Source organism: Scyliorhinus canicula, chromosome 20 (assembly GCF_902713615.1).
Source record: "Scyliorhinus canicula chromosome 20, sScyCan1.1, whole genome shotgun sequence".
NCBI lineage: Eukaryota > Metazoa > Chordata > Chondrichthyes > Carcharhiniformes > Scyliorhinidae > Scyliorhinus > Scyliorhinus canicula.
In genome coordinates, this window is record NC_052165.1 from 51060350 (window position 1) to 51082075 (window position 21726).

Consider the following 21726-nt stretch of genomic DNA (forward strand, 5'->3'; position numbering starts at 1 on the left):
TGGGTTTGAGTAGGGTGATCATTGCTCGGCACAACATTGAGGGCCGAAGGGCCTGTTCTGTGCTGTACTGTTCTATGTTCTATGTTCTATTCTACAGTCTCTCCTTCCTTCCCCATGTACAGTATACGTTGTCTGTATAGCATGCAAGAAACAATATCTTTCACTGTATACTAATACACGTGACAATAATAAATCAAATCAAAGCAAATCCCTAGGTAAGGGGACAAACAGGACAGTAAATAGGTCTCACCAAAGCTACAATCAACTGCTGCCAGACCTCTTTAATCCTGTTATCAATTCCTTATAAGCAAGGGAAACTTGCAATTGTCTCCATACGTGCCATCTGCACGTGCATGTGACCTTACATTTACCTTTGAACAAGGACAACCAGAGATCCCTTTGGCCGTCCACACCTCTCATTATCTGACCATCTGGGAAAGATTCTTATTTGCTATTCCTCAGACTACAGTGGACAGTCTCACACTTCTGACCCTTACACTCCAACAACTACATCCCTGGCCACTCACATATACTGTCTAACCATCCTTGAGGCCTCTTTGCAGCCTCCTCACCTCTCACATCAGGACACCAGTAGGACATGTAATGAATCAACTGCAAACTCTGTGCTGACAGTATTCTCAGAGGGTTCAAACCCAGGTGAGCAATACCGGCTGGCTTGTCTGACCTGTGTCTGGGCTGCACAAATGATGCTGTAATTGAAACATTCTCATGTCCGAAAACTCAACGACACTACTGATGATATGACACACTAAATGGTGTATCATTAGAGCCACTTCATTCAATTTGATTGGGAAGTCCTTTAAATATCTGTGATCATTGCAGTAACCTGCAGCATAGTGAGAATACAGCAAACCTGAACACAGCGTAATTAACATACAATCAATGTGCAAATTATGTGCAAATCATACAGAGACTGGATACCCGTTCCACCTACGTCAAGGTGTAGCCCTGACATCTCCAGTTGAGATGGAGGCAGCATGTTGACTGCTTTGTCCTATTGAATATGATGATTTGGTGGGTATCCTCTGGTGGTCCGAGGCCTATGCTGAGGCGCTTCTGCACATGCAAGTGAATCCTCCTCGGCCTGACCTGCTGAAGGCAATAAAGTCACTGGAAAACTGGAGGTTGAGCATCAGGGTATCCTTGGAGTGTCCTGGGATGAAGTCCAAAGGGTGCCAGGCTGGCGCTCCTTTTCCCGGTGGGTGCCCCATGACAACTCCTTGGGGAGCAGGGGCACCTAGAGGGAGGTCAGTGAGCCTCATTCCCCCGCTTGCCGAACCACTGCTGCACTGCACCCATGGCTCAAGAATGCAAGTCCAAGTGCACATCTGGCAGTCACTGTGTCCTACCAGACCTGGGTCTCCAAGCAGCTACCACCCTTTCCAGAAAGGCGGCTAAGCACTCCCCTCTGACATCCATCCTTCGGTCCAGCCTGCACAGAGCCGCTGGCACCTCCGCCTGATGTTCCCCGCCCATCTCTGCATCCCCAACGTGTCTCTTATGGCTGAATACACATGCTCATTATCTGCATGAGGTTCAGCAGAGGCCTGGTCTCCAGCAGTCCTCTGAGTGCCAGCGACCTCGGCTGTCTCTTCCTCTGCCTGCTGTGAACCTGTGTCTGTGATGTGCTCACCAAGCCTACTCTCGATGGGTTACCAACCGAGATGAATGTGTCTGTGCTGGTGGTCGGATGTGGAGGAAGATCTTGAGAAGAAGATGCATCCTTTCAGTGTTCGCGCACCTCAGGAGCTTGAAAGGTGTCTTTTTGCAGGCGACACACCTCCGTGTGAAGGACCAGGTTAGGTTAAGGAAGGGGTGGGTCGGGCAGGTTTTTCACTCGGTGTTTGATTTGAAATCGAGGGGTGTGGCGATTTTAATGAGCAGAAAAATGGGATTCGTGAGTGCGAAGGAGGTGAGGGATCCAGGTGGCAGATATCTGATTGTGAGTGGGGTATTGGAAGGGGCACCGGTAGGGTTGCTAAATGTGTTTGCCCAAATTGGGATGATGTGGGTTTTATGAGGGGGTTGTTGGCAGCGATCCCGGATTTGGCCATGTACCAGTTGATCATGGGAGGAGATTTTAACTGTATCCTGGAGCCGAGGGTGGATAGATCGAGCAGAGTATGGGGGGATAGTTACCTCTGACCATGCACCCTACTGGCTGGGAATTTGCTTTAGTACGAGACGACAGCAGAGGCCGGGGTGGAGGTTTAACTCGGGGTTGTTGGCTGATGGAGGTTTTTGTGATAAGGTGAAGTTGGCGATTAGGGATTATGTGGAGTTCAATCAGAATGGGGAGGTGTCGGATGGCATTTTTTGGGAAGCACTGAAGGCAGTGGTCCGGGGAGAAATGATCTCATTTATGGTTCGTGCGAATAAGGAGGGCGGAACATGACCGTCTAGTGAGCGAGATAGTGGAGGTGGACAGGGAATATTCGAGGGTGCCCACCGTGGAGGGATTGGCGAGGAGGAAAAAGTTGCAGGGGCAATTTGACAGGCTGACAACGGGGAGGGCGATAGGGCAACTGCGTAGGGCAAGAGGGGTGCAAAACGAGTGTGGGGAGAAGGCAAGCCGCATGCTGGCGCACCAGCTGCGGAGGGAGGCTGCATCCAGGGAAATATTGAAGATCCGGGCTGGGGCTGGGGATGTGGTGTCAGAGCCAGGGAAGAGAAATTAGGCATTTAGAGAGTATTACCAGGGACTTTATGAGGCAGACCCAGGAGGAGAGCAGGGGGACATGGGATGGTTTCTGGACGAGCTGGAATTTCCCCAGGTGGAAGAAGCAAAGAGGCAGGTGTTGGAGGAGCCCCTGGGGTTGAGGGAGGTGCTGGTTAGTATCAGGGATGTGAAGTCTGGGAAGGCCCCTGGGCCGGATGGGTACCCGGCAAAATTTTCTAAGGCATTTGTGGCGGACCTGGTGCCACATCTGTTGGGGACGTTTAATGAAGCACTGGAGGAGAGGGAATTGTCAGAGACGATGAAGCAGGCAGTAATCACACTAATCCCCAAAAAAAGGGAAGGATCCAGTGGAATGTGGGTCGGATAGACCCATATCACTATTGAACACGGATGTGAAAGTATTGGCTAAGTTGTTGGCGGGGAGGATGGAGGATTGTCTCCCGGGGGGTGGTTGCAGAAGATCAAACAGGCTTTGTGAAGGGCAGGCAGCTCGCGAGTAATATAAGGCGGCTGTTGAATGTGGTGATGAATCCGTCGGGGTCTCTGGTACCGGAGGTGGTGTTGTCCATGGACGCGGAGAAAGCATTTGATCGGGTGGAGTGGCGGTACTTGTTCGAAGTTTGGGAAGGTTTGCGCCGAGGTTTGTGGCATGGGTGCGGTTGCTGTATGTGGCGCCAAGAGCGAGGGTGAGGACGAATTATATGAGCTCACAAAGCTTTGACTTACACAGGGGTACGAGGCAGGGGTGCCCGCTGTCGCCGCTGCTGTTTGCGCTGGCTCTCACGGGGTCGGCAGAGTGGCTGGGGATAATGAGGGGACAGAGGGAGCATCAGGTGTCAGTCTATGCCGATGACCTCTTGCTGTATGTTGCGGATCCATTGGAGAGTTTGGGAAGGATAATGGGCCTGTTGAGGAGGTTTGGAGGGTTCTCAGGATACAAGCTGAATGTCAGGAAAAGCGAGGTATTCCCGGTGAATGAGCTGGCACAGTGGGCTAAGTTAGGCGGTGATGCCATTTACGGTAGTGAGGGATAGGTTTAGGTACTTGGGGATTCAGGTAGCGACGGAATGGATGGGGCTCCATAAGTGGAACTTCACGAAGCTGGTGGAGGAGGCCAGGGAGGATCTTAAGAGGTGGGATACACTGCACTTAACGTTGGCGGGGAGGGTCCAAGTGGTGAAAATGAATATTCTGCCGAGGTTCTTGTTTATCTTTCAGGCTCTCCTGATCTTTCTACCAAAAGCCTTTTTTCGGAAAGTGGACACAATAATCTCTGGCTTTGTATGGGCGGGGAAGGTGCCGAGGGTGGGGAGGACCCTGCTACAGAGGCAGCAGGGGGGGTTGGCATTGCCAAACTTGCTTATTATTGGCCAGCGAATGTGGACAAGGTGCAGCGGTGGTGGGAAGGAGAAGGGATAGAGTGGGTTAGGATGGAGGAGGAAACGTGTAAGGGGTCTAGTTTGAGGGCTATGGTGATGGCAGCATTGCCAATGGCTCTGAGTAGGTATTCAGGGAGCCCAGTGGTGCAGTCCATGGTGAAGATATGGAATCAGGTGAGAAGGGATTTTAGGGTGGAAGGGATGTCGTTGCTAACGCTGCTGTGCGAGAATCATGGGTTTGAGCCAGTGGGGATGGATAGTGTATACAGGAGGTGGAGGGAAGTGGGGCTGGTCAAGGTGAGGGATTTGTATTTGGAGGAAGGGTTCACCAGTCTGGAGGAGCTCAGGGAGAGGGTAGAGCTGCCGAGGGGTAGTCAGTTCAGGTATCCATAGGTTAGGGACTTTGCACGAAAGATCTGGAAGGGGTTCCCTAGATTGCTGGGATACACCCTGCTGGAGCGACTGCTGCTTCCGGATGTGGAAGGGGAGGGAAGAATTGGGGATATGTATAAATGGCTGGGGGAGCAGGGAGGCGAGCGGGTGGTGAAGATCAAGGAGAAATGGGAAGCGGAGTTGGGAATGCAGATCAATTGGGGAGTATGGAGTGAGGCACTACAAAGGGTAAACGGGACCTCCTCTTGTGCAAGGATGAGGCTGATACAGTTTAAGGTGGTGCACAGGGTGCATATGACTCGGGCGAGAATGAGTGGGTTCTTTCAGGGGGTAGCAGATGAGTGTGAGATGTGTGGGCAGGTGCCAGCGAATCATGCGCACATGCTTTGGGGTTGTGAAACATTGGGAATATTCTGGGCGGGAATGTTCGCGGTCTTAGCCAGGATAGTGGAGGAGGGAGTGAACCCGGAACCTTTGGTGGCGATATTTGGGGTTTCAGAGAAGCCGGAGCACATGGAGAGGAGGAAGGCCGATGTCTTGGCCTTCACCTCTCTGATTGCATGGCGACGAATTTTGCTGGAGTGGCGGTCGGCATCGCCACGGGGGGTAGCAGCACGGTTGGGTGACCTGTACGACTTCCTGCGGTTAGAGAAGATAAAGTATGAGTTAAGGGGCTCAGCAGGGGAGTTTAAAAAACGGTAGGGGATGTTTGTGATCGTGTTTGAGGAGCTGTTCGTTGCAGGAGGGTGGGAAGGGGGAGGGCAGTGAAAAAGGAGAAAAATCTGTACAAACTGTATAGTTGATTGTTGGGAAGAATGTTTCCCGGGGTGTTTATTTGCTGTAACCTACTTTGATACTAGTTTGAATAAAATGCGTTTTTAAAAAAAAGAGAATGTGTTGAAGAAGATAAAGTATTATTAGTGTTGTGAGTTGCCAGCTTAGACAATATCTGTATTCGGCTACTTCACATCCAGCTTGGGGGGGGGGGGGGGGGGGGGGGAGGGAGAGAAAGCAGAAAACAGGCATTCTCACAAGACAACTGGACAACTCCAATCTCCTGGAGCCAGCAGGTCACTCTCTTCTCCTGCTAGTTTTGTGGTCCCTTCTTCAAACAAGGTTAGGATCCTCATGTCAGACATCCCTCCGAGGTCTGTGTACGTTCAAGCCTATTGTGCATTTTTTTCTTCTAGATAGAGGGAAGCATTCAGCAACATGGGGACATTAACAGTTTCACAGCATTCATAACCACATATTTCCCAGCAGCTCCCACAGCTGCCAATTCCTGCAGCCAGAATTTCCAAGCCCCTCCTGTCAGCAGGATCTTCCAAGTCTGCTCTAGTCAATAGAAAGTGCGGCAGCACAGGGAAGGTGCACCTGTGTCTGCCTTCTGGTGAGAAGGATCTGCCCTGGGGCATTTGAACAGTTCTAGCTGTTGAATACTGTTGTTGTTTTTGCCAAAGAGTTAAATCACTTGGGAAAATGACACGGAAAAATGACATGCAATAAGGACATGATCTACCCAATTGGGGACAGAGTGACGCAGTGCGCGAGATTAGCTCGGAGCGCGGAGAAACACCCCACTATCTAATGTCCATCCGGGTAGATCGGGGGCCTCAGCGAGGGCGGCATCGTAGCACAGTGGTTAGCACTATTGCGTCACAGCACCAGGGACCTGGGTTTGAGTTCCGCTTGGGTCACTGTCTGTGCGGAGTCTGCACGTTCTCCCCGTGTCTGTGTGGGTTTCCTCCGGATGCTCCGGTTTCCTCCCACAAGTCCTGAAAGACATGCTTGATTGGTGGATTGGACATTCTGAATTCGTCCCTCTGTGTACCCGAACAGGTGCCAGAATGTGGTGACTAGGGGCTTTTCACAGTAACTTCATTGCAGTGCTAATGTAAGCCTACTTGTGACACTAATAAAGATTATTAACTCCCCGGCCAGGCTACACTTAGCTCCGTTTTCTACACTGAGGAGCTCTGCTTGCCGGAACTCCCTGGGGGACAACCCTGGGAAAGATGACCTCTCCCTTTTCCTGCACAGCCTGGAAGAGAACCTGGAATGAGGCATCGCTAAAACATGGGACACAGGCTGTCAGGTTTAGTCCACAAGGGTGGTCAACTCCAAAGGTGGTGCTCCAAGATGGGTCGCAGGCGATGAAAACCCGTCCAGGAATTCTGTAACTATGGCACCGAGACCACCGAACCCATGACAGAGGGAACGGCGTCAACATTTTGATGCTCCACTTCAAGATTCATTGCTTTTCAAAAATAAAATTGCAGAAGTTCCTCCTACTTGCCGAAGAACAAGTTCAACACGAATTTTCCATCCTGTCACCACACTGCAGAGTGACAAACAGAAAATTCTGCTCACAGGTTCGGCAGCTAATCTAGCCACAGATTCACAATATATTAATGATGGCTTAAATATGCTGGCCTGCGACAAAAGTGGGCAAAACACACCCTGTTTTATGTTCCTCACCATTGTGAAACAGGAATGTCAATCTGCGTATACAATAACTAGCTGATCAGACTCTTTATGTATAGAACCCAAACTTTTGGGTTATGGTGGCTGGCTCAAACAAATTGTATTTTTACTAAATGGGACTCTGGAATTTTCCACGGCTTTTTGTGATTCTTTGAGGATTACTTTCTGCAAATCGCAAAATAGTAGCCTTGTTGATGTGAACCTAGTTCAGAAACCCTACCTACCAGTGCTCCTGACATTCATCAAACCTATTTAAATATATTTCAGTAAGAGGCAAATTGATCCCTGGCTGATTTCAAATGCAAAACGTCCTGTTCCCCAGAGTCTCTCAACCCAAAGCATTTCAACAGTCTACGAACTTCAGATTGTGAGGGTACGGCATGCCATGTGTGATGATCGTGCTCTCCAAAGCCAGCACAGCCTCCTTCTTGGCTATCGCTTCCGAGACCTTTGGGTGAAGTTTAACCAGTCCATCTGGATAAATCAAAAAGAATTGAGCAACATATTTTTAATGAACTGGATGTTTTATAAGGTTTCAGTTACATTGTTTCCATGTTACACAGAGGCTTCCCAAATTTCTATCTACAATAGTCAGTGCCAAGGCCCAGAGGGAGAGGAAAGAATGACCCAAGATGCTTATTGCTCCCCAAATTCTACGCTGCTGTCTGGGTGACATCCCTGGCCCAGTGACTTGATAATTTCAGCTTTATATGGCCCAGCCACTGTGCTCTTTGACTCAGAGGGTTGGGAGTTCAATCGCCACTTTAGGATTTGAGCACATAATCTGAGGGAGTTGTGCATTATTAGAGGTGCTAGGTTTTCAACAGAACCTTAAACTGAGGCGACATCTGCTTGATCGAGCAGATGTAAAAGATCCCATTGCACTATAAAGATAAAGGAGTTCTCATGTGATCAACTTTCCTCCTCATCCAACACCACCAAAGGAAGTGGTCATTTAGTTCACCTTTGTATACTGAAACGGTATACAGTTTGGCTCCCACATTTGCCTACATTTAAGAAACTGCACTTCCAAAATCATTAATTGAATGTGAAATGCTTTGGGATATTCTGAAGATAAGATGTTGTATCACCTTTAAGCCTAGACAACAGTTAATATCTCATGTTTAGTGTGTATGTTTAGTGTGGGTACTACAGGACTGCGAAATGACTACGGTGTTTCTTGGATTAGAAAACACTCTTTCTATCTCCAGAACCTGGTTTACATCCAGGATGAAAAACCTCTCTCTCTACCTACATGAGATGAATTTGAAAGGGCGTGGATTCAAAATGGCAGAAGTATCCCAAACTCATTGGCCTTTGAGATAACTATAAGGATAGCTGGTGTAAAAATGTCATCAGCATATTACAATGTTCAGGGTGCTCTAAGGTACGGTAACTGAGGCAGACGGGAACGAGTTTAATTCTGTACCTAACCCATTCACACTCCACAGAGTTGACTCTGACTTGCCAAAGAAGGTCCAATTTTAACAGGTTAAAAACATGTATCGTTCATTCCAGTTCGAATGAGTCAATTTAAAAAAGAGACAGTAAATTACCAACCGCAATGGTAAAACAAACCCTTATTGAATCAACAACCGAGGCAGCAGAAATGAATTCAGCAGGAAAGGAAGAATTGTGTTGAGATGACTGTTAACGAACCATGGAGATGTTTCCGAGGAATGGCAACGCCCAGAGTCACACGTCGCGCATGGAGCAAGACTGAAATGTGGTTAAACATCATTCCCCGGTGAGGAAAGGCACTGAGAAGAGGAAAACAAAGTCAGATCAGTCATTATCTTCATTCCTTCTGATCAATTTAAAAAAGACTGGTACTCTTAGTTTAGGGGGGGAACACCAATGATGCCATTGGAGTAGTTCAATTAAATCCAAGGAGAATTCTGTGTCCTGGAAAATGCAAGTTAGCTTGCAAATTACACATCAGCTTTCACTAGAATGGAAGTTTTTAGCCCAAGTTGATTGTGCTGACAGTCAGTACCAATCTGCTCTAAAAATGCATTTCAAATTCCACCCAGAATCAGGCAATTATGATTGTGTATAAGTATACATCAATACATTAGAAAAGATTTCATGGTGTTTTTATTCGGTCGTAGCTTTTCTTATTGAATGGCAGAGCAACTCGAGGGAACGTGGCCTACTCCTGCTCCTAATCCGGATGGTTGTGTGTGTCTTTCCCCTCAAGCTTTCTGACTGGCTGAAAACACCAAATTGCAACATTAATTATCCTGCCTCACACAGAGATAAAGACTTATGAAAATCTACTAAACACGAATCTCATACAATCATGTCACTCAAAACAATCTGACGAATGGTTCAAAATAAAGATGTTGAGGTTCATCATAAAAACAAAACCATTACATATTTCATGATGAGATTTTAACTACCACACTATCAAATTGGACTTCTGAATACCTTCAGTTCATTAAAATCTCTACCAGGTCACACCCTGTATTCAACCTCACCTCCTCAGCCCTCCCCTCCTCAGCCCTCCCCTCCTCAGCCCTCCCCTCCTCAGCCCGCCCCTCCTCAGCCCTCCCCTCCCCAGCCCTCCCCTCCCCAGCCCTCCCCTCCTCAGCCCTCCCCTCCCCAGCCCTCCCCTCCCCAGCCCTCCCCTCCCCAGCCCTCCCCTCCTCAGCCCTCCCCTCCTCAGCCCTCCTCTCCTCAGCCCTCCCCTCCTCAGCCCTCCCCTCCTCAGCCCTCCCCTCCTCAGCCCTCCCCTCCTCAGCCCTCCCCTCCTCAGCCCTCACCTCCAACAGGTACAGAGAGCTCATGGACATTTTGACACAAAGATTGAGGTCGTCCATTCATTTATTCATTTTCTCTGCTACTCTCCCACTTGTCCACAATGTTACCCCAGGCCCACTCCTGCTTTGGTCCTGATACCACGTTATTTAATTTCCCTTCTATCTCCCCTTGTGTCTCTCTAAACTCATTTTGTCCACAACAGCCTGTCACCTTTTTGCACGAAATTGTTGAGCACAAACTTTACTATCTGGCCTCCATGACGGCTGACATTGTAAATGGCAGCACGGTAGCATAGTGGTTAGCACAATTGCTTCAAGATCCAGGGTCCCAGGTTCGATTCCCGGCTTGGGTCACTGTCTGTGCGGAGTCTGCACGTTCTCCCCGTGTGTGCGTGGGTTTCCTCCGGGTGCTCCAGTTTCCTCCCATAGTCCAAAGATGTGCAGGTTAGGTGGATTGGCCATGCTAAACTGCCCTTCGTGTCCAAAATTGCCCTTAGTGTTGGGTGGGCTTATTGGGTTATGACAGGGGTGGGCAAACTTTTCCGTGCAAGGGCCACATTCAGAAATTCACAATTTTAAAGGGCCGCACAGTATATTAAGTAAAATAATTACTTCACCCGGTTATGATTCTGGGCGCCTCATATAGAACATAGAACAGTACAGCACAGAACAGGCCCTTCAGCCCTCGACGTTGTGCCGAGCAATGATCACCCTACTCAAGTCAACGTATCCACCCTATACCAGTAAGTAACCCAACAGCCCCCCCCCCCCATTAACCTTAAAAAAAAATAATAAAAAATTAAAAAAAAAAAAAAAATTTTTAATTTTGTTTTAATGACTTGGTGGGCCGCATAAAGACCTTGGCCCGCTGGCCATAGTTTTCCCACCCCTGGGTTATGAGGATAGGGTGGAGGTGTGGGTTTGGGTAGGGTGCTCTTTCCAAGAGTCAGTGCAGACTCAATGGGCCGAATGGTCTCCTTCTGCACTGTAAATTCTATGATTCCCTCTCAGATACTGACCCCATCGGTCACCTATATACCCACTAGAATCCTATCAAATACCTGTCGGGGGCTAAGACACCATGTGTTTTTTTTAAATATATACTTATTATCATGGCTGATTTATAAAATCTTTAAAAACTGGACAAAGATTACCTCTGAAGATGTGTCAATGACTGCAGCACGGTAGCACAGTGGTTAGCACTGTTGCTTCACAGCATTAGGGGCCCGTGTTTGATTAACGGCTTGGGTCACGGTCTGTGCGGAGTCTGCACGTTCTCCCCGTGTCTGCGTGGGTTTCCTCTGGGTGCTCCGGTTTCCTCCCACAAGTCCCGAAAGACGTGCTTGTTAGGTGAATTGGACATTCTGAATTCTCCTTCAGTGGACCCAAACAGGCGCCGGAATGTGGCGACGAGGGGTTTTCACAGTAACTTCATTGCAGTGTTAATGTAAGCCTACTTGTGACACTAATGATGATTATTATTATTAGAAATCAAATCCAAGGGAATTGTACAAAGGGCATTTACATTTCTCAGGCCAGTCCCCAGCCAACAAAGGCATCTTGTTTGATAGGACAAAACACCCTGAAACCTCTTTTGAAATTATTAATTTATTAATGGCTGAAACATGAAGCATCTCAGGAATCCAGACAAAGGAATATATGTCCTTTGCCCAAGTCAAAGTGGGGATGTGGGAGCCATATCACAAGGCCCTGCCGAGCTGGGAGAACCAAGTTCCTTGTCTTGTGGAGCTGCAAAGCTCAGGCTGTCATCTTCCAATTAACCAGCAGTAGCCGAGAACCAGAACTCGGCTTCTGAATACCTGGTCCCGTCTACACAGTTTCTACTGGAATTCTGTACTATCTCCTACAAGGCTAATTTGTATTTGTGTGCTCAATTCATCATGGAAGTCAACTCTACTGGAAAAGTGGATTATCCAGCATCAATTTCAGCCTGCTGGCCTCTGTGAAGTAATACACTTTGATTCTGGATTTGTTTGAAACAACAAATCTTTATTCTGTGTTCTTTGCCCAGTAAATCTTTTTCTTTATCCCTCTTATACTTTAAGAGACTATGCAGTGTGTAAATAAGCAAACCCTTTTAGGTAGTAGAGCGGCGCAGCAGACGCATGCTGGACCCATAGCCCAGTGGTCGAAGGATCAAAACCATTCTCTGCTATTTACCTTTTTGCGGGTGGCGCAGTGGTTAGCCCTGCTGCCTCACAACGCCAAAGACCCTGTGTCGATTCCGACCTCAGGTGACTGTCTGTGTGGAGCTTGCACATTCTCACCGTGTCTGCGTGGGTTTACACTGGGTGATCCTGTATCCTCCCACAGTCCAAAGATGTGCAGGTTAGGTGGACTGGCCATGATAAATTGCCCTTCAGTGGGGTTACGGGGAAAGGGTGAGGGATTGGGCCTAGGTAGAGTATTCTTTCAGAGGGTTGGTGCAGAATCGATGGGCCAAATGGCCTCCTTCTGGATTGATGATTCATTCTATTTCAAGTTTGTTGTGGGGCTATTAATAGCGACTTGGGTCACACCAAAACTGAAAGGTTGGGAAATATGCCATCACTTATAAAGGGAGAAATTAAAAATGAAAAACAGCTTCCTGTTTACGCACGGGTGGTGAGGAGAAATCATGGGTGTTTATGTGGGAGGCAAATGCTGTGGGAGGCACTCAAGGCATTGGTTCGATGGAGTTTATTTCAATTCAAACACATAGGGAGAAGGCGTAATAGGCAGGGATGGCAAAGCTGGTGGAAGTGATTCTGAGGGTGGTCAGAAGGTATTTGGAGGCCCCAGAGGGGCTGTTGAAGGAGAGGCAGAGGCTCCAGATGGAGTTTGGATTAGTGTCCATGGGGAAGGCGGTGGGATAGTTCGGAGGGCCAGAAGGGCGATATATGAGTATGGTGAGAAGGCAAGTAGGAAGTAGGATGCTGGCCCTTCAACTGAGGAAGCAGGAGTCGGCGAGGGAGATTGGCAGAGTTAAGGACGAGACAGGGAGTGTAATGTTGGACCCGGTGGGAATGAATGAGGCATTGAGGCTTTTTACAGGAGATTATGGAGTTTCCCAGGGTGGGCAAGGAGTTGGTGCAGGGATTGGGGGCCCCAATCGGGCCGAGGGAAGTGGTGGAAAGTATGGGGCCGATGCAGGCAGGGAAGGCTCCGGGCCCAGATGGGTTTCCAGTGGAGTTTTATAAAAGGTTTGGGGGGGGGGGGGGGACTGGGGCCACTGCTGGTAAGGGCATACAACGAGACTGGGGAGAGAGGGGAACTCCCTCCTACACTATCGCAGGCATCCATCTCCTTGATATTGAAAAAGTACAAGACTCCAGAACAGTGTGGGTCTATATTGCTATTGAATGTAGATGCCAAGTTGCTGGCGATGACATTGGCTTTGCATTCCGGGGGTGATAGGAAATTACCAAACAGGGTTTGTGAAAGGGATACAGTTGTCGCCAAATGTGAGGAGGCTACTCAATGTAATTATAATGCCTCCAGAGGGGCAGGAGGTGGAGGTGGTAGTAGCGAGGCTTTCGACCGGATGGAGTGGGAATATATGTGGGAGGTGCTGGACTGGATCTGGTTGCTTAACAAGGCACCGATCGCAAATATGCAGACAAACAGGTGAGATCAGGATATTTCGGGCTACATCGTGGGACAAAGCAGGGATGCCCGCTCTCCGAGTTGCCTTTTGCCTTGGCAAGAGAGCCATTGGCAATGGTACTGAGAGCGTCGAGGTATTGGAAAGAGATTGTACAGGGGGGCATCGCGCACAAGATATCACGGTATGCGGACGATCTGTTATATATTTCGGACCCATGGGGTGGCATTGAGAGTATTGTGGGGATTCTCCGGCTACAAGTTGAACATGGGAAAGAGCGAGGTGTTCCCGAATAAGATCAGAGGGCAGGAGAGGAGGTTAGGAGAGTTGCTGTTCAGGATAGTGGGGACGAGTTTTAGATACTTAGGCATTCAGGTGATGCAGGGTTGGGCGCAGTTGCACAAGTTAAATTTGATTCAGCTGGTGGAGCAGATGAAGGGGGGGTTTCAAGAATTGGGATGTGCTGCCACTGTCATTGGCGGGATGGGTGCAGACAGGAACGATGATGATGCTGCCAAGGTTCCTGTTCGTATTTAGAACCTCCCGATCTTTGTCCCAAAGTAATTCTTTAAGAAGTTAAACGGCTGATATTGGTGTTTGCATCGGCTGGGGAAAGGGTCAAAAGGGCTTTTTTTAAGAAGGGGCGACGAGTGGGGGGGGGGGGGAGACTGGTGTTGCCGCATCTAATGAATTACTACTGGGCAGCAAACATCGCCATGGTTAGGAAATGGGACGTCAGGGTGGGGGCGGATGGAGGTGGCTTTGTGTAGGGGAACAAGCTTAAGGACATTGTTAACAGAGCCTCTGCCGTTCTCGCCAGCCAGGTAGTCCGTGAGCCCAGTGGTGGTGTTGGCCTTGAGGGTGTCAGGGCAGTAGAGGCAGCATTTGGTACTGGAGGGTGCCTTGGTGTGGACACCGATCTGTGATATCCATAGGTTTGCATCGGGGGGGGGGTGGATGTGAGGTTCCGGGGGTGGCTGCAGGCAGCGATTGAGCAGTTTGGCACTTGTTTGTAGAAGACAGCTTTGCGAAATTGGAGGACCTAGAGGAAGAGTACAAATCAGGGGGAATGGTTTCAGGTACCAGCAGGTTCGGGATTTTGTGAAGAGAGAGGTGCCGTCTATTCCTGGGTTACCGTCCTTAAGGTTGCAAGACAAGGAACTGTCGAAGGAGGAGATTGGGGAGGGGAAGTCCCCTGGGCCAGATGGGATATATCTAAGGATTCTTTGGGAGCCAAGTGATGAGATTGCAGAGCCTTTGGCTTTGATCTTTGGGTCCTCACTAGTGCCAGAGGACTGGAGAGTGGCGAATGTTGTTCTTCTGTTCAAGAAAGGGAATAGGAATGACCCTGGTAATTATAGGCCGGTTAGTCTTACTTCGGTGGTCGGTAAGTTAATGGAAAAGGTCCTGAAGGATAGGATTTAGACCATTTGGAAAGATGTAGCTTAATCCGGGATAGTCAACACGGATTCGTGAAGGGTAAGTCTTGCCTCACAAATTTGATTGAATTCTTTGAGGAGATAACTGAGTGTGTAGATGAAGGTAGAGCAGTTGACGTCGTATACATGGATTTTAGTAAGACGTTTGATAAGGTTCCCCATGGTCAGCTTATGAAGAAAGTAAGGAGGTGTGGGATAAAGGGAAATTTGGCCAATTGGATAAGTAACTGGCTATCACATAGAAGACAGAGGGTGGTGGTGGATGGAAAATTTCCAGACTGGAGACCAGTTTCCAGCGGTGTACCACAGGGATCAGTGCTGGGTCCTCTGCTACTTGTGGTCTTTAGCAATGACTTGGAGGAGGGGGCTGAAGGGTGGGTCAGTAAATTTGCTGATGACACCAAGATTGGTGGAGTAGTGGATGAGATGAAGGGCTGTTGTAGGCTGCAAAGAGACATTGATAGGATGCAGAGCTGGGCCGAAAAATGGCAGATGGAGTTCAACCCTGATAAGTGCGAGGTGATTCATTTTGGTAGAAAAAATTTGAATGCGGATTACAGGGTCAACAGCAGGGTTCTGAGGAATGTGGAGGAACAGAGAGATCTTGGGGTTCATGTCCACAGATCTCTGAACGTTGCCACTTGGATAGAGCCGTGAAGAAGGCCTATGATGTGTTAGCGTTTATTAACAGGGGGCTTGAGTTTAAGAGCCGCTGGATTATGCTGCAACTGTACATGAGCCTGGTGAGACCACATTTGGAGTATTGTGTGCAGTTCTGGTCACCTCACTATAGGAAGGATGTGGAAGCTTTGGAAAGGGTTGCAACGGTGATTTACCAGGATGCTGCCTGGTTTGCAGGATAGGTCTTATGAGGAAAGGTTTTGGGAGCTAGGGCTTTTCTCTTTGGAGCGGAGGAGGATGAGAGGCGACTTAATAGAGGTTTATAAGATGATGAGGGGGATAGATAGAGTGGATGTTCAGAGACTATTTCCTCGGATGGATGTAGCTGTTACAAGGGGGCATAACTATAAGGTTCAGGGTGGGAGATATAGGAGGGATATCCAAGGTAGGTTCTTTACTCAAAGAGTGATTAGGGTGTGAAATGGACTGCCTGCTGTGATAGTGGAGTCGGACACTTTAGGAACTTTCAAGCGGTTATTGGATAGGCACATGGAGCACACCAGAATGACACGGAGTGGGGTAGCTTGATCTTGGTTTCGGACAATGCTCGGCACAACATCGAGGGCCGAAGAGCCTGTTCTGTGCTATGTTCTACGAAGCTGTCTTAAATCTATAAGGAGCTGACAGATTGGGACAGGAAGTGGGATGAGGAGCTGGGTGGGGTGGTGGAGGCCGGGGCGTCGGCGGAGGCCCTGAGGAGGGTGAATGAGTCCTTGTCGTGTGCGAGGCGAAGCCTCATTCAGTTTAAAGTATTTCACAGGGCAGATATGACGTTAGCGTGGACGAGTAGATATTTTGAGGGGGTAGATAGTTGAGGCCAGTGCACAGGGAGGTGCGCACAGGCCACACCTATCTACCCCTCAAAAAACTTTCCGTCTTTCTTTTGTTTCCACAAGTGAAACAAAAGAAAGACAAAAAATAAAACAGGACACAGAAAGAACACATTTTAGACAATTGAATCCAAATTGAAACATCTTTTCGAGCAATGGGACAGCGATGTTTTTGTTCCTTTCACAGGAACAAGAGATTCACAGAAAACAGATATTTAAAAAGCCGAAAGAATGTCCCCACTCAACATAAACTCCCTCCTCTCCCACACTTAACAAAACACACATACTGGGGTCACTCTTCAGAGACGGGAGGGGGGGGGGGGGGGGGTCAGCATTAAATACGGCCTCAGTTATAAATAAATACAAACTGAGATGTAAATGAAAGCAAGCCGGCCGATAGACAATGATGTGGTTCTTTTCCCCCGTTGTAGGTTCAGCAGCCGGCATTGAGAATACAGCCAGCCCACCCTCAGCACAGGGCAGGGAGAATACAGCCAGCCCACCCTCAGCACAGGGCAGTGAGTGTGCAGCCCGCCCTCAGCACAGGGCAGTGAGTGTGCAGCCAGCCCTCAGCACAGGGCAGTGAGAATACAGCCAGCCCACCCTCAGCACAGGGCAGTGAGAATACAGCCAGCCCACCCTCAGCACAGGGCAGTGAGTGTACAGCCAGCCCACCCTCAGCACAGGGCAGTGAGTGTGCAGCCAGCCCTCAGCACAGGACAGTGAGTGTGCAGCCAGCCCTCAGCACAGGGCAGTGAGTGTGCAGCCAGCCCTCAGCACAGGACAGTGAGTGTGCAGCCAGCCCTCAGCACAGGGCAGTGAGTGTGCAGCCAGCCCACCCTCAGCACAGGGCAGTGAGTGTGCAGCCAGCCCTCAGCACAGGGCAGTGAGTGTGCAGCCAGCTCACCCTCAGCACAGGGCAGTGAGTGTGCAGCCCACCCTCAGCACAGGGCAGTGAGTGTGCAGCCAGCCCTCAGCACAGGGCAGTGAGTGTGCAGCCAGCCCTCAGCAGAGGGCAGTGAGTGTGCAGCCCACCCTCAGCACAGGGCAGTGAGTGTGCAGCCAGCCCACCCTCAGCACAGGGCAGTGAGTGTGCAGCCAGCCCACCCTCAGCACAGGGCAGTGAGTGTGCAGCCAGCCCTCAGCACAGGGCAGTGAGTGTGCAGCCAGCCCTCAGCACAGGGCAGTGAGTGTGCAGCCAGCCCTCAGCACAGGGCAGTGAGTGTGCAGCCAGCCCTCAGCACAGGGCAGTGAGTGTGCAGCCAGCCCTCAGCACAGGGCAGTGAGTGTGCAGCCAGCCCTCAGCACAGGGCAGTGAGTGTGCAGCCAGCCCGCCCTCAGCACAGGGCAGTGAGTGTGCAGCCAGCCCTCAGCACAGGGCAGTGAGTGTGCAGCCAGCCCTCAGCACAGGGCAGTGAGTGTGCAGCCAGCCCACCCTCAGCACAGGGCAGTGAGTGTGCAGCCCACCCTCAGCACAGGGCAGTGAGTGTGCAGCCAGCCCTCAGCACAGGGCAGTGAGTGTGCAGCCAGCCCACCCTCAGCACAGGGCAGTGAGTGTACAGCCAGCCCACCCTCAGCACAGGGCAGTGAGTGTGCAGCCAGCCCACCCTCAGCACAGGGCAGTGAGTGTACAGCCAGCCCTCAGCACAGGGCAGTGAGTGTGCAGCCAACCCTCAGCACAGGGCAGTGAGTGTGCAGCCCACCCTCAACACAGAGCAGTGAGTGTGCAGCCCACCCTCAGCACAGGGCAGTGAGTGTGCAGCCAGCCCTCAGCACAGGGCAGTGACTGTGCAGCCCACCCTCAGCACAGGGCAGTGAGTGTGCAGCCAGCCCTCAGCACAGGGCAGTGAGTGTGCAGCCCACCCTCAGCACAGGGCAGTGAGTGTGCAGCCAGCCCTCAGCACAGGGCAGTGAGTGTGCAGCCCACCCTCAGCACAGGGCAGTGAGTGTGCAGCCCACCCTCAGCACAGGGCAGTGAGTGTGCAGCCAGCCCAGCCCTCAGCACAGGGCAGTGAGTGTGCAGCCAGCCCTCAGCACAGGGCAGTGAGTGTGCAGCCCACCCTCAGCACAGGGCAGTGAGTGTGCAGCCAGCCCAGCCCTCAGCACAGGGCAGTGAGTGTACAGCCAGCCCTCAGCACAGGGCAGTGTGTGTGCAGCCCACACTCAGCACAGGGCAGTGAGTGTGCAGCCAGCCCACACTCAGCACAGGGCAGTGAGTGTGCAGCCAGCCCTCAGCACAGGGCAGTGAGTGTGCAGCCCACCCTCAGCACAGGGCAGTGAGTGTGCAGCCCACCCTCAGCACAGGGCAGTGAGTGTGCAGCCAGCCCAGCCCTCAGCACAGGGCAGTGAGTGTGCAGCCAGCCCACCCTCAGCACAGGGCAGTGAGTGTACAGCCAGCCCACCCTCAGCACAGGGCAGTGAGTGTGCAGCCAGCCCTCAGCACAGGACAGTGAGTGTGCAGCCAGCCCTCAGCACAGGGCAGTGAGTGTGCAGCCAGCCCTCAGCACAGGACAGTGAGTGTGCAGCCAGCCCTCAGCACAGGGCAGTGAGTGTGCAGCCAGCCCACCCTCAGCACAGGGCAGTGAGTGTGCAGCCAGCCCTCAGCACAGGGCAGTGAGTGTGCAGCCAGCTCACCCTCAGCACAGGGCAGTGAGTGTGCAGCCCACCCTCAGCACAGGGCAGTGAGTGTGCAGCCAGCCCTCAGCACAGGGCAGTGAGTGTGCAGCCAGCCCTCAGCAGAGGGCAGTGAGTGTGCAGCCCACCCTCAGCACAGGGCAGTGAGTGTGCAGCCAGCCCACCCTCAGCACAGGGCAGTGAGTGTGCAGCCAGCCCACCCTCAGCACAGGGCAGTGAGTGTGCAGCCAGCCCTCAGCACAGGGCAGTGAGTGTGCAGCCAGCCCTCAGCACAGGGCAGTGAGTGTGCAGCCAGCCCTCAGCACAGGGCAGTGAGTGTGCAGCCAGCCCTCAGCACAGGGCAGTGAGTGTGCAGCCCGCCCTCAGCACAGGGCAGTGAGTGTGCAGCCAGCCCTCAGCACAGGGCAGTGAGTGTGCAGCCAGCCCACCCTCAGCACAGGGCAGTGAGTGTGCAGCCAGCCCTCAGCACAGGGCAGTGAGTGTGCAGCCAGCCCTCAGCACAGGGCAGTGAGTGTGCAGCCAGCCCACCCTCAGCACAGGGCAGTGAGTGTGCAGCCCACCCTCAGCACAGGGCAGTGAGTGTGCAGCCAGCCCTCAGCACAGGGCAGTGAGTGTGCAGCCAGCCCTCCCTCCGCACAGGGCAGTGAGTGTACAGCCAGCCCGCCCTCAGCACAGGGCAGTGAGTGTGCAGCCAGCCCACCCTCAGCACAGGGCAGTGAGTGTACAGCCAGCCCTCAGCACAGGGCAGTGAGTGTGCAGCCAACCCTCAGCACAGGGCAGTGAGTGTGCAGCCCACCCTCAACACAGGGCAGTGAGTGTGCAGCCCACCCTCAGCACAGGGCAGTGAGTGTGCAGCCAGCCCTCAGCACAGGGCAGTGACTGTGCAGCCCACCCTCAGCACAGGGCAGTGAGTGTGCAGCCAGCCCTCAGCACAGGGCAGTGAGTGTGCAGCCCACCCTCAGCACAGGGCAGTGAGTGTGCAGCCAGCCCTCAGCACAGGGCAGTGAGTGTGCAGCCCACCCTCAGCACAGGGCAGTGAGTGTGCAGCCCACCCTCAGCACAGGGCAGTGAGTGTGCAGCCAGCCCAGCCCTCAGCACAGGGCAGTGAGTGTGCAGCCAGCCCTCAGCACAGGGCAGTGAGTGTGCAGCCCACCCTCAGCACAGGGCAGTGAGTGTGCAGCCAGCCCAGCCCTCAGCACAGGGCAGTGAGTGTACAGCCAGCCCTCAGCACAGGGCAGTGTGTGTGCAGCCCACACTCAGCACAGGGCAGTGAGTGTGCAGCCAGCCCACACTCAGCACAGGGCAGTGAGTGTGCAGCCAGCCCTCAGCACAGGGCAGTGAGTGTGCAGCCCACCCTCAGCACAGGGCAGTGAGTGTGCAGCCCACCCTCAGCACAGGGCAGTGAGTGTGCAGCCAGCCCAGCCCTCAGCACAGGGCAGTGAGTGTGCAGCCAGCCCACCCTCAGCACAGGGCAGTGAGTGTGCAGCCAGCCCACCCTCAGCACAGGGCAGTGAGTGTGCAGCCAGCCCACCCTCAGCACAGGGCAGTGAGTGTGCAGCCAGCCCACCCTCAGCACAGGGCAGTGAGTGTGCAGCCAGCCCTCAGCACAGGGCAGTGAGTGTGCAGCCAGCCCTCAGCACAGGGCAGTGAGTGTGCAGCCAACCCTCAGCACAGGGCAGTGAGTGTGCAGCCAGCCCACACTCAGCACAGGGCAGTGAGTGTGCAGCCCACCCTCAGCACAGGGCAGTGAGTGTGCAGCCAGCCCTCAGCACAGGGCAGTGAGTGTGCAGCCCACCCTCAGCACAGGGCAGTGAGTGTGCAGCCAGCCCTCAGCACAGGGCAGTGAGTGTGCAGCCCACCCTCAGCACAGGGCAGTGAGTGTGCAGCCCACCCTCAGCACAGGGCAGTGAGTGTGCAGCCAGCCCAGCCCTCAGCACAGGGCAGTGAGTGTGCAGCCAGCCCTCAGCACAGGGCAGTGTGTGTGCAGCCCACACTCAGCACAGGGCAGTGAGTGTGCAGCCAGCCCTCAGCACAGGGCAGTGAGTGTGCAGCCCACCCTCAACACAGGGCAGTGAGTGTGCAGCCCACCCTCAGCACAGGGCAGTGAGTGTGCAGCCAGCCCTCAGCACAGGGCAGTGAGTGTGCAGCCCACCCTCAGCACAGGGCAGTGAGTGTGCAGCCCACCCTCAGCACAGGGCAGTGAGTGTGCAGCCAGCCCACCCTCAGCACAGGGCAGTGAGTGTACAGCCAGCCCACCCTCAGCACAGGGCAGTGAGTGTGCAGCCAGCCCTCAGCACAGGGCAGTGAGTGTGCAGCCAGCCCTCAGCACAGGGCAGTGAGTGTGCAGCCAGCCCTCAGCACAGGGTAGTGAGTGTGCAGCCAGCCCTCAGCACACGGCAGTCAGTGTGCAGCCAGCCCACCCTCAGCACAGGGCAGTGAGTGTGCAGCCAGCCCTCAGCACAGGGCAGTGAGTGTGCAGCCCACCCTCAGCACAGGGCAGTGAGTGTGCAGCCCGCCCACCCTCAGCACAGGGCAGTGAGTGTGCAGCCCACCCTCAGCACAGGGCAGTGAGTGTGCAGCCCACCCTCAGCACACGGCAGTGAGTGTGCAGCCCACCCTCAGCACAGGGCAGTGAGTGTGCAGCCAGCCCTCAGCACAGGGCAGTGAGTGTGCAGCCAGCCCACCCTCAGCACAGGGCAGTGAGTGTGCAGCCCAGCCTTCAGCACAGGGCAGTGAGTATGCAGCCAGCTCACCCACAGCACAGGGCAGTGAGTGTGCAGCCCACCCTCAGCAGAGGGCAGTGAGTGTGCAGCCCACCC

General features: G+C 52.5%; 1 protein-coding gene across 2 annotated transcripts in view; it reads right to left on the reverse strand.

Moving 5' to 3' along the window:
* The window catches only part of zgc:136858 (uncharacterized protein LOC678543 homolog), a 159847-nt gene that overhangs the window by 129842 nt on the left and 8279 nt on the right, over positions 1 to 21726 (reverse strand). The window contains exons 2-3 of one of the 2 annotated variants that reach the window (XM_038780951.1): positions 8617 to 8717; positions 7317 to 7431 (exon numbers count right to left, since the gene is read on the reverse strand). In XM_038780951.1, the coding sequence (XP_038636879.1) occupies positions 7317 to 7431; positions 8617 to 8698 (197 nt within the window). In that variant the 5' untranslated portion in view covers positions 8699 to 8717. Of the gene's footprint in view, positions 1 to 7316; positions 7432 to 8535; positions 8718 to 21726 lie in introns of both variants that reach the window. The other variant, XM_038780952.1, reaches the window with a different exon arrangement.